Source organism: Gymnoscopelus microlampas (assembly GCF_963454915.1).
Source record: "Gymnoscopelus microlampas genome assembly, chromosome: 18".
Classification (NCBI taxonomy): Eukaryota; Metazoa; Chordata; class Actinopteri; order Myctophiformes; family Myctophidae; genus Gymnoscopelus; species Gymnoscopelus microlampas.
This window is the reverse complement of record NC_139955.1, coordinates 10477850-10490054: the sequence shown is the minus strand read 5'-3', so window position 1 is coordinate 10490054 and position 12205 is coordinate 10477850. Positions and strand designations below refer to the sequence as shown.

Here is a 12205-nt window from a genome sequence, read left to right as displayed (position 1 = left end):
CTATTGTTAGATCAGCTATTGCTGCTATTTTTACACACAAATTAAATCGTTAATCGCAATTATTTGAGTGACAATTAATCGTCAACTTACATTTGTAATCGTGACAGCCCTAGTCCTCCTGTGTTTAGATGTTTTGCACCCTGTCCGTCCGTCCGTATGTCCGTCTGTGAACAGCTAATCTACGGCAGCGCTGGCCCCAGCGCAGCCAAACTGTGCACGCACACTCCCTGGATGCCAGAGCAGAACCTCTGCCCCGAAATGTTCAGAGTGGCCTGTTATAGCGCCACCAGGAGGACGATTTCTTTTATATTACTCTTACAGATTTTGTCCAAATATCACGCAAATCGGTACACATTATCTCTATAGCCATGTGATCAACACGGATCTGTGCGATTTTTCATATTCCATCCTGCATTTCCAACATTGCTGGCCCACAATAACCTACCTTACCTGGCGGAGACCTGTGCTCCGAGGAGCACTTTTCTAGTTTGAATTTTTTTTTTTCAACACTATTATTCCCATGATGGTAACAGCCAGGTTGGTAATTAAACAATTAGGCTAATGTCTCTATAGTATAAAATAAGGCGCAAGTGATTAAAACCAGGAAAGGTCAACACATATCACATTTGGATTACAATATCCAAAATCCCAGACGATATCTAATCTCATATCACAATATTGATATAATAATTTTTATCATCCAAACATTTCCCTGGTTGGATGTAACCTCATTCCCATAGCTCTGGTTTGAACTAACAAGGTTTGCACTGTATGGCCCATTAACCATAAGCAGCATGCAGTATATCTCATGGTTGTTTATCTTATATAGTGTGTGTGTGTGTGTGTGTGTGTGTGTGTGTGTGTACGTGCACGTGTGCTGTCTGACTGGGCCAGGGGAGTGGTTCGCTGTGGTTCACTGTAGCTGCCTTCCATTAGTGACAGAGATGTCAGCGGCCGTTCTGTGGCCCCTAGGGGCCTCCTCCTTCCCCGCTCGCGCTCTCTCTCTGTTAGCGGTTTAGGTGGTGGCCTGAGTTCACACAGGGGTACGGAAATAATCCCTCAGAGACTTTACTTTTTATGGCTTGTGATTGAAGTGTGTGGCTGTTAAAAGTTTCTATTTATGTGTATTGTGAGTGTCTGTGTCTTTTACGGGTCTTAATTGCCTGTATGTGCGCACTCTCTCTCTTTGGATTTGTGTGGGAATGTTTAATGTGTGTGTGTGTGTGTGTGTGTGTGTGTGTGTGTGTGTGTGTGGCAAGTAGGCTAGAGGTGTGTGTTACTGTGTGAGGTGGATGTTCTGACTGGTGGAAGGGAAGGGGGGGTGGGTCAGAGGACGGGACCTCTCTCATAGGGGTGGCTGTTAACCCTTGACCCTGCTGGCTAAGCCTGCAGGGTGGTGGTGGGGTTGGGGGTTGGGGGTGGAGGTCTGTCTGGTTCAGTGGCACATGATGGCAGGGCCGAGGGGGCGGCGAGGTGTCTAATCTGGGTTTTGTCCGTGAGGCGTTTCCCCCTTCCCCCCACGCTGGTCTGAGAGGCAGGCCAGCGTCAAAGGGAAGTGACTTATTTTATGAGCCGTTTAAAGGGGATGCTGGTCTCCCACAAAAGGAAACGCAGAGAGCAAGCGGAGTGCTGATGAATGCCATCACACACTGTCACATGTTTGTTTACAAGCTGTTGTCTCAAGCTGTTCTCTTGTTTTGAGTGCCATAAATAGCCATTTTTATCTTGAGTGACACTTGGAACAACGTTCTGCCCTCTGTGTTCTATTAGAATGTTACAGTTATTAAGCTAGAGAGGGCCAAGAGACGTCATTAAAGCTGAAATCCAGAACATATTTTAACCCATTCAATCCGGGAACGCATCTACAAATGTCTTCTAAATCCTAACAGGTTTCTGAAAAACGTATGTTGCTATATCGTATGTTGTGCTCAAACTTTTTCATATCAAGGACCCCCTAAAATTATATGTATCTTGCCGCCGACCCCAATCTCAAAATATTTTGTTCCAGGGACCCCCAGAAGCAAAGATTTGAGTTACAAATGTTCGCTTTGAAAATAATATATATTCGAAGATTTGCACTCTTTTTAGCCGCGCCATGTGCTTGTATATCTGCTATTTTTTAATAGCCAAAGTGGTAGCCATAATGGTTATTGCTAAAATGAAAAATGACACCGATGTGTTCCGGCTTTGAATGTCCCATGAATATAAAATGGTGTTTTAACCAGTCTGTATGGTAGCGTATGTTCATACAATAATAACTAGCACATCTGCAGTGGTAGGGAGTCTGGTCTCCCAACTCTTCCACTGAGACATTTAGTCCCTGGTGTCACTGTACTGTCCGAAGCTCATAAAAGAGCAATATTTTCCCCTGGTACTGCTGATGCGCCCAACCGTGCATAGCCACGGTTGAAATGTGTCATACGATACGAGGTTGATTTTTATATGGTCTAATAATTTATACTAGGTTGTATGCTGAAAATAGCCCATTTACAAGCTTACAATTCTACGTCACATCGCAACGTGTTTTTGAGCTCGTAGATTGGCTATTTTTGGCGTGTGACACGGTCGTATGGCAAAGTATAAAATCAGGCTTAACTCCTCCTAGTCTGTTCACACTATCATGTTCCAGGACGGCCCTCGCCATTTTTCTCCGGTGGTTTTTGAGGAAAAATTGGCTGCCCCTGGTGTTTTCACAAAGTATGCATTAGCTGAGGAATCTTCAGTTCTCAGAGACCTAATCCTTTGAGCTAACAATGTCACATTTGTACAGACATTCCTGTGAAATATTGACCAGCTCACTTTTATTTGTGTACTTTGGTAACATGGATGTAGTGCGTTTGATTGGCTCCGCTCAGGACACACTGAATGGCTGTTTCACCCGAGAGTGTGTGTGTGTGTGTGTGTGTGTGTGTGTGTGTGTGTGTGTGTGTGTGTGTGTGTGTGTGTGTGTGTGTGTGTGTGTGTGTGTGTGTGTGTGTGTGTGTGTGTGTGTGTGTGTGTGTGTGTGTGTGTGTGTGTGTGCCCACTCACTGCTGACTTTGGGTCTCTTCCCTGCAGTCATGTCGGTACAAAGAACTATGTGTGAGCACTGATGCGATGTGTGAATGTGTTTAGGTAGTGGCTGCCAACTGTGCCTGGGTTGTGTGTGTGTGTGTGTGTGTGAGAGAGAGAGAGAGCGCGAGAGAGAGAGAGAAATGAGTATATATGTGTGTTGGGTGGGGGTGAGAAAGTGAGAGAGGGAGTGAGTGAAGATGGGGGGGGGGGGGTTAAGTGAGAGAAAGAGTGAGTTGAGCCTTATTTGGACTTGTTCCCAGAGCGAGGGGTCCAGTTTAAGGGTTGAGGGTAACGGTAGGTGGGTGCTGCATCCCACCCTCCAATGCTCTGTTTAGGTAATCTGTTTTAGTAAACCTTACCTCCAAAATGTCTTCAAACTTTTAAAAGACATGCCTGTGTGTGTTTTTTTTTGCATGTTTAGCCCATTGACTACTAGTCGTGTATATTTTACATTACTGCTGACCGTTTTCCAAAGCATACTGTTTGCTATTTCTTCCCCCTGCCTTCCAGGAAAGTCATTGGTTTCCATTCATTTCATTATACCGTATGAAAATCAACTTGCAGAGACTTGAAACTTGCTTGAGATAAGTCATCCAACACAGTGACCCTTAAGTTACGCTGTGTTTATTTCTTGTCAAAGTTACCATAACGTTGCATTTTTCATGCAGTTGAAAGCACTGATTTAAGTGCAGGCATGAATTGCCTTGTTGAGATAACTAACTTTTTCATAGCATCGTGAATATATATTTTAAGGGGGCTTCTTCACCTGCAAGTTAGAATTGTAAAGAAAATGGGGAAATCTGGTAAATATTCCAAAATCTTGATTTAGGTCTATGATTTAGAAAATTGTTGGCAGTAATGTAAGGAAAGTATTCAACATGTAAAAGCACTGGCATGGTCCTTTAAAGCTTTGGCCATTGTGATCCAAAATGCCACAGGTCATTCTAACAAACGGTCTTTCCGACTAAGGTTCTGTCAAGGTTCCAGACATGCATGAGTTTGTTTCTACACACATTCCACAAGAAAGAGGTGCAGCTAACGGTATCGTTTCAATGTGCATGTGTGTTCGGTCTAGAGACTGAATATAGATCTCTTGCATGAAACCATAGAGACCTCCTTTAAGGATTGTCATAAATACAGTTTAAAAAGTTCCATGCGTTGGGTTGAAGTGCGGCAGAGGCCAGGGCTGGAGAGGGAGGCATGCAGGCCACGGAGCCCTGGCTGCCGTTGGTTCCTGGCTGGAGTGAAAGGACCTCTGTGTTCGCCCCAAATTCCAGCAGCCACGTTTAAAACAAAACATTATTGCAGCTGCAACTTTGCATTCACCCTTCTGTGGCCAGCACCACGACCTGTTAATTTGATCCTAAACTGCGTTTCTGTCAAAGGTTCACACAGTAGGCTCTGTTCCATTCGATGCTTTTGATTAGAAGCCGGGCTGATGACGTGTGTTGAGGTGTTTTGTCCGACAATCTTCCTTATCTCGTCTCTGTCTGACACTTGTCTGTCACTCTCACACTGTCAACCTGTGTGGGTACAAGGCCCAGGTCTGTGATTACTGGCACTCGCAGCATTTCTAGCAGAGCAAACCAGCTGAATCCACTTGTTTGCAGTTAATCATATAACTTTGTTGACCGGGGTCACCCAGGCGTTTATACTTGGCCTGCTACTTTTTTCTCTCTAGTCTACTACAGCAAGTCTCTTTGCCGACAATACCCGATCTACATCTCGTTGTGAGACTGTGGATCGGCTGTTTTTGCAAAATCTTTACCTATTATTGTCTCCGCCAGGAGAGTTTGTTTTCACTTTCCGTCAGCCAAGCAAACATTGGTCGAGCCTCACGTGACACTTGACAATACGGTGAAATAGTGTGATCTGATTGGCTAGTGACATATAACGGGCTATAAATACATGTGTCACTTTGAAAGAGTCTTTGTCTCTTTCAAAGTGAGGTAAGACAGGAATAATCACGAAATGGCTGAGAAATGGCGGATACTATAACAATTGGATAGGACACTTACACAGACAGGACAGATAGGACACTTACACAGACAGGACGGATAGGACACTTACATAGACAGGACGGATAGGACACTTATACAGACAGGACGGATAGGACACTTATACAGACAGGACGGATAGGACACTTATACAGACAGGACGGATAGGACAGTTATACAGTAACTCCAGGTGGGGATACCAGTTTTATCCAACTAAGGTTTGGATAAAACAGACGGATAGGACACGGATAGGACACTTGTGTCATGTTACTATGACACAGTAACATGTTCTAATTAGAACATAAGAATTAGAACATTCCCAACATTCCCAACACAAGTCTGCTGGCGGAGACTTGTGCTCCGAGGAGCACTTTTTCTAGTTATTATTATTATCACATGCCCAGAATAGGGACGCTATTCTAGGCATGATTGTGGTGATCAGCTGTGCCGAACACGGTGTTGTCACCTTCACAGTGTTGACTTTCAGGTTTTAACACCGGCAACGGCAAGAATGAGTTCCAAGTCTGTGATTTATCCAAACGTCTCAGCTAGGTGATTTATAAAGTGACTGTATGTCTTCCATCAAAGTGGGACCAGCTGTTATGATGCTCATGACAGTTTGTATATTCTAATAGAATATGGGGAAATGTCTTTGCTTTCAATTAAATTGTAACCTGCAGCAAATGGCTTCTGCATGTGCCCTGTCGGGTAGTGGTTGTTTGCACACCTGAATTCATTTGGTACGTTCTCACCGCAAACAAAGCAGATAAACTGTCCACAGGTCAGTTCAGATGATCCAAATACCCCCAGTTAAAACGTGCTACAGTCTGTAACAGAGCTTTTATATTAACGCACCAAACCCACAGGAGGATACGCACGCATAGGTGCACGGGCGCTGCTTTTTTTCCGTTCCATGTTAATGAATGCAGGCGTTCTCACTGGCCGCGCACAAGAAGATTTTCTTCCAGCTATGGGTGGAAAAACGGGGTGTCCGACTGTCCGCACGCGTGTCCTCATAGAAATACATTGTATATAGGGTGACCAGACGTCCCGGTTTGGCAGGGATTGGCGAGAACAGTAGCGAGAACTTGCGGGCACCAGGTACCAATGCCTTGTGGGCGGGTTTGGTGCGTAATGATACATTTGTCTCAGATGAGTTCCGTGTGAGAGGGCTACACATCTACCGGCAGGTTTATGTTTATATGGAAGGAGTGCGTGACAGACAGTGTGTTTTATTACACATACGGTGTAGTGACAGTGTCTTGTTATATTAGTGAAAGTCTGTTGTTGTATTATATAGTGTAGTAAATGTGTATATATGGCCTAATAATGTGATTGTATGGGTATACAGTGTAGTGTGACTGTGTATACTGTATACAGTGCATGCAGTGTGACTGTGTACAGTATAATAGTGTAGTGTGTACTGTGTATAAACATTAGAGTGTGTGTGTGTGTGTGTGTGTGTGTGTGTGTGTGTGTGTGTGTGTGTGTGTGTGTGTGTGTGTGTGTGTGTGTGTGTGTGTGTGTGTGTGTGTGTGTGTGTGTGTGTGTGTGTGTGTGTGTGTGTGTGTGTGTGTGTGTGTGTGTGTGTGTGTGTGTGTGTGTGTGTGTGTGTGTGTGTAAATATCGGTTTCGATATATTTTCGGTTAATTGCCCAGCCCTGTGTGTGTATATATATATACACACAGGGCTGGGCAATTAACCGAAAATATATCGAAACCGATATTTAGAGCCAATGTAGGTTAATGGATGATCGAGAAGCTCATCGAAGCTCACTTGTAATGGCTGCGGTGAGCATGATGGACAGAAAGATCTGCTGTACAATGTTCTGTTATTAATGAGAGCATCGTGCAACAGCTGACCAAACAGGAAGTTCAAATCATTTTCAGTCAGTTGTGTGATTAATTACTACACTGTATACACACACACGGCTACACACTACACTGTGCGCTATGGTGTGTTGTAGAGTGTAACAGTGTTATAGAGCGTTGGTTCTCAAAGTGGGGTCCGGCGACCAAGCCTGGATTATTTTAGCAATCTTGAAAGTGTTAAGAACTCAAATCGTTACAGGACATTTTCAGATGGGGGTCCGTGGCCAATTACATGGAAACCAATTACAATTTGGACATGAAAACGTTTGAGAACCAGCAATGTTATAGAGTGTCATGTGCCGTTCACACTGAGCACGACTCAACTATAACTATAATGATAATTATGTGAGCGTCCACACTACTCCACACTGTGGATATATTTTGTTCCAGGGACCCCCAGAAGCAAAGATTTGAGTTACAAATGTTTGCTTAAAAAATGTTGCACACATTTTCAAGATTTTTCAAAAATGTTGATCTGTGCCGCGCTATGTTGTATATCTGATATTTTTCAATAGCCAGGAAGTATAAAAGGGTTAAAATGATTTATTATTATAAACTAATTTTGCTAGGGACCCCCTGGTACCCCCCAATGACCCTTGGGGGTCCCCGGACACCACATTGAGAACCAATGCTGTAAACGGTGGCACCAAACAGTAACACACACACACACTGCACAGTCCAGCTGTGTGTGTGAGCCTGTGCCTGTGTCAGAGCCCACACAGAGAGAGAGAGAGATTTCCTTCTAGTGGTGCTGCGCTGCTGAAAGACTCATGCAAGTTTAGTTTAGTTTATTTGTCTTAACTGTTACATAGTTTGCTTATGTAGCGCTATGAGCTTGTTGATCTGCTATTTTTGAAATATCTTGAAAGTTTGTGCAAATCTATGACTATATATATTTTAAAGGGATTTTTTTTACTCAAATCTTTGCTTCTGGGGTCCCTGAAACAAAATATTTTCAGATGGGGGTCCGCGGCCAAATACATATCATTTTGGGGGTCCTTGACATAGCCACTGATATAGCAACATACATTTTTTTTCAGAAAACTGTTAATTAAGGTAATGACAGCTAGCCTACCAGTTAGCGTTAACTATTCTTAACCGTCTCCTCATCTTCGTGAAATAGCAAAACCTTCCCAAGTGTGCATGAGACTGAATGCATCCTAGATGTCAATATTTCTATTGTTCATGAAGTGATACAAACGTTATTGTTTACAACTATCTTTGTCATTATAATTGTGGTGTGGAACTCTGCCATTCACTTCAGTTAGAACGATTTTTAAAACGACATATTTATAGTTGAAGACCATCAGAATGTGTCTTAGACCAGATGAAGTCAAATTGTCCCTGTCATGTTCCATGACGGTTGGTATGGCAATTAATTTCTTTAACTTGTTGGAACACCAAGCTCCGCCTTCTGACCTCCGGTGATGTGTTTCGATGTTTCCATTCTGCGCTCGTCTTTGCCCATGTATTTAATAACACTAACTGCAGGAGTAGCTTACCATATTATGATATGACTGTTGGTTTGTTTGTGCATGTCAGAAACGCTCTGTTATGGGGAGTAAACAGGACATAATCAAATCAGCGCTCGTCTAAATGAATCGTCAATCAGATTCATTAAATTAGGCTAAGAATGATTCATTCTTAGCCTAATTACATGAATCTTCTTTCTTTCACTATGAAAGACATTGGCTCATGTAACCGCAGCTGACAAGGTACAGTACACATTGGATTCAGAATGAGTTTTGGGTTACTGTAGTTACTTACATATGACCTGATACAAAATGAAACAGGATTTCATGCCCATCTACTCTTGTCTCACTCAAATGTGTATTTATTTGTATGGTTTAGTGTAGTTGACATCAATGGAGAGTTGTGTCTCACTTGCCAGTCCCTTGGGAAAACAACGGTTTCCCAGCCATGTGGTCCATAGGTCAGGAGCCTATCTCCTGTTTCTGTAGTGTGAGGCAGCTTAATGTACAAGTACATCCTCTGCACATGATGCTAGTTATGTCAAATGATGCACAAGTACACGCCCTGGCCTGGACGTAATGCTAGTATTTGTCAATACAAACGTCAATCAATCAATTAAGGGTGCAACTGTTAATTGAACTAATTCTAAATTATTCGATTCATCGAAAAAGTAACGGATAGAATAATCGCTAAGAAGATAGTGGATGGCTGCCTGCAGGCAGCCCTTCAATCAAAGTCAGAGTTGTAGTGTGTTACAGTGTGTAACAGGTGTTGTGTGTTTGTCTTCCAGGAGCTCCTCTCAAGGTGTGCCCTCAGGGCTTCTCCTGCTGCACTGTGGAGATGGAGGAGAAGCTGAGCCAGCAGAGTCACTCTGACCTCAAAGCACCGGTCTCTCAGCTCAGCACCAACCTGCAAAGCACCTTCAAACAGAAGCACAGCCACTTTGACCGTAAGAACGCGCACACACACACACACACACACACACACACACACACACACACACACACACACACACACACACACACACACACACACACACACACACACACACACACACAGGCACAAGTACACTCACACACGTTTGTATTACAATCCTTTTTTTCCCTAAAGCCGGAAATATCCAATCTACAGGCTCACGTTGCTCAGCATGCGTGACACTGGAGCGCAACGAAATATAAATCATGCAAAACTCCAACCCTAACACACACACACTAGTGCAGTGGTTCTCAAACTTTTTCATTTCAAGGACCCCCAAAATTATAAAATATGGATAAAGGGGTTATGACACATTTTTTACTAATTTTGCTGGGGCCCCCCTAGTACCCCCCAAAGACCCACTTTGCGAACCAATGCACTAGTGTTCACGGGTAGATTTTTACACTTTCAGAGTAAAATTAACAGTACTGTGTGTGTGTGTGTGTGTGTGTGTGTGTGTGTGTGTGTGTGTGTGTGTGTGTGTTTCCCATCTACATTGCTCACACACTCACACCCACGCACAAACACACACGCAGAGGTCCCCGTTTTCCCAGTGTCTTGTCCCTGCACCAGCGGCTCGTTTTTTGATGGACATTCCCACCTGCTCGGCGCTGCGGAGCAGAGACAGTGTGTCTGTGTCCGTTGGTCCGTCCAGCTGTCTCTCAGCATCTCACCGTCAGGCCCGTCTGTCCGTCCCGTGTACCCCCCCCCCCCCCCCCCCCGATCCCAGAGACGGGCAACGCTTCCAGACGGGACCACACACACACGTCTCTGCTCCGCCGCCAGGCTCCTCTCTACTTCCTGCCCTCTCTGTGTGTGTGTGTGTGTGTGTGTATATGTATGCCCAAATGTGCATGCCTGTAAATATTGGTGTCGGGTTTCGGTGGCTGTGGGTGGGTGGGTGGGAGGGGAGCGTCTGGGTGCTGAGTCACTGAGCCTGCAGGACACATCTCCAGATCTGTGCAATCCAACCGTGATGCTAGAGCCCGACCAGTGGTGTAAACTAACTAAGTACATTTACCCAAGTACTGTACTTAAGTAAAATCTTGAGGTGCTTTTACTTTACCGGAGTATTTACAATTGTCTATACTTTTGCTTCTACTCCACTACATCTCAGAGGCAAATATTGTACTTTTACTCCACTACAATTATTTGAAAACTTTAGTTACTAGTTACTTTGCAGATATACATTATTACATTATAAAACATACCTTAACCACTTTAGCCCTATTTTATACCTAGCCTATTTGAAAATAGCCGATGTTTTGTCTGTAATATAAAATACACACAACAGAACTTTTATTTAACCACTTAAGCCCGATTCAAAAACGTACTACAAGCTCACAACCAGGTCATGATACAATGTGTTGTGAGCTTGTAGATCTGCTATTTTTGTTTGAAAACCTTTGGAACTTTTCAAAATAGGGATGCCAGGTCGAAGGTGTTTAAAACATCGGCTACACAATTGCTGCTGATGTTGTAAAGAAAAGTCAAATAATACCAATATATCGTCCAGGCTCTACATCATTGATTCTCAAAGTGGGGTCCGGGGACCGCCAGGGGTCCTTGGGGGGGTTCCAGGGGGTCCCCAGCAAAATGTGTTAATGTGGTATCACAATAATTTTAACCACTTTAACCTTTTATACTTTGCACTTGCACTAAGCTGCTATTTTTGATTAATTGTGAAAATGTGTGCAAACCTTTGAATATATATATATATTTTTTTAATAGCTAACATGTTTAACTCAAATCTTTGATTCTGGGGGGTCCCTGGAACAAAATATTTTGAGATGGGGGGGGGGGTCCCCGGCCAAATACACATATACATTTTGGGGGTCCTTGACATGGAATCATGTAGAGCAGAGACTGAGAGGCAGAGAGCCACTGCTCTACATGATGTTGCCGGATATCTGGAGCCCGGTGGAAGGTCACAACTAGTGAAATGGAGCTTATACCTGTTAACCAAACGGGAGAACAATATGAGATGGCTCCTGTGTTTAACAATTTATACCCTATATATACGTATAGTTGACTGGGGTGCCCCATATACTAGGCCTCCTCCTTTTCCCTTCTACACTTAAATATCTTCGCCGAAAATAGCCGATCTACAAGCTCACAACACGTCGCAACGCAATACCAAATGTCCGCCACCTAGAATAGGGACGGTAGGGTTCATGTGGTTAATGGGGGGCCAAAACGTGTGTGTGTGTGCGCGCGCGTCCGTGCATGTGTGTGTGAGCCTTGTTGAGGGTTGGTAACAGTGTGTGTGTATTGCCGCCAGATGTGAGCAGGAATGTGACGTGTCGGAATGTGATGGCTGCTTGATCCCACTCCCTCTCTCTTTCCCTCTTTCCCTCTGCCTCTCTCTATTCCCTTTGTCCCCATCTCTCCTCTCTGCCTCCCCAAACTCCCTCTCTTCCTCCCGAATAGACCTCTCTTTCTCTCTCTCTCTCTCTTTTTTCTCTGTCTATCATGTTTCATGGCTCTTGGCTCTCTAGTTCTCGTCCCTGTGCTCATCTTTCTCTTCAGCCGTCTCAGTGTGTTTGCCGTTTCCGTACATGACTCACGGGTAACCATGTCTCCCACCAGTCATATGTAAAGGCAATCTCTTTAGGGCTGCAACTGTCCATTATTTTCTTAGTGATTATTCATTCTATTAATTACTTTTTCAATTAATCAAGTAATCGAGAAGCACATTTTTAAAAACTAGAGGCCTTTACACCTACGTCGCACCGCCGATCCGCCCATGTATGGAGAACCCTGATTTGTTTGCGCCTGATGCCATGACGACACATTGATGTTAAACAGCACACTCCATATTTGGGCGTAGCTGC

The 12205-nt window shown here is 43.9% G+C and overlaps 1 protein-coding gene across 2 annotated transcripts in view; it reads left to right on the top strand.

Moving 5' to 3' along the window:
- gpc4 (glypican 4) overlaps window positions 1-12205 on the top strand; it is a 46955-nt gene that overhangs the window by 21369 nt on the left and 13381 nt on the right. For both annotated transcript variants that reach the window (XR_014602854.1, XM_084085991.1), the window contains exon 2: window positions 9187-9345. Coding sequence is in view for 1 of the 2 variants with exons in the window: in XM_084085991.1 (XP_083942117.1) it covers window positions 9187-9345 (159 nt within the window). In the remaining variant the exon portion in view is untranslated. The remainder of the gene's footprint in view (window positions 1-9186; window positions 9346-12205) is intronic.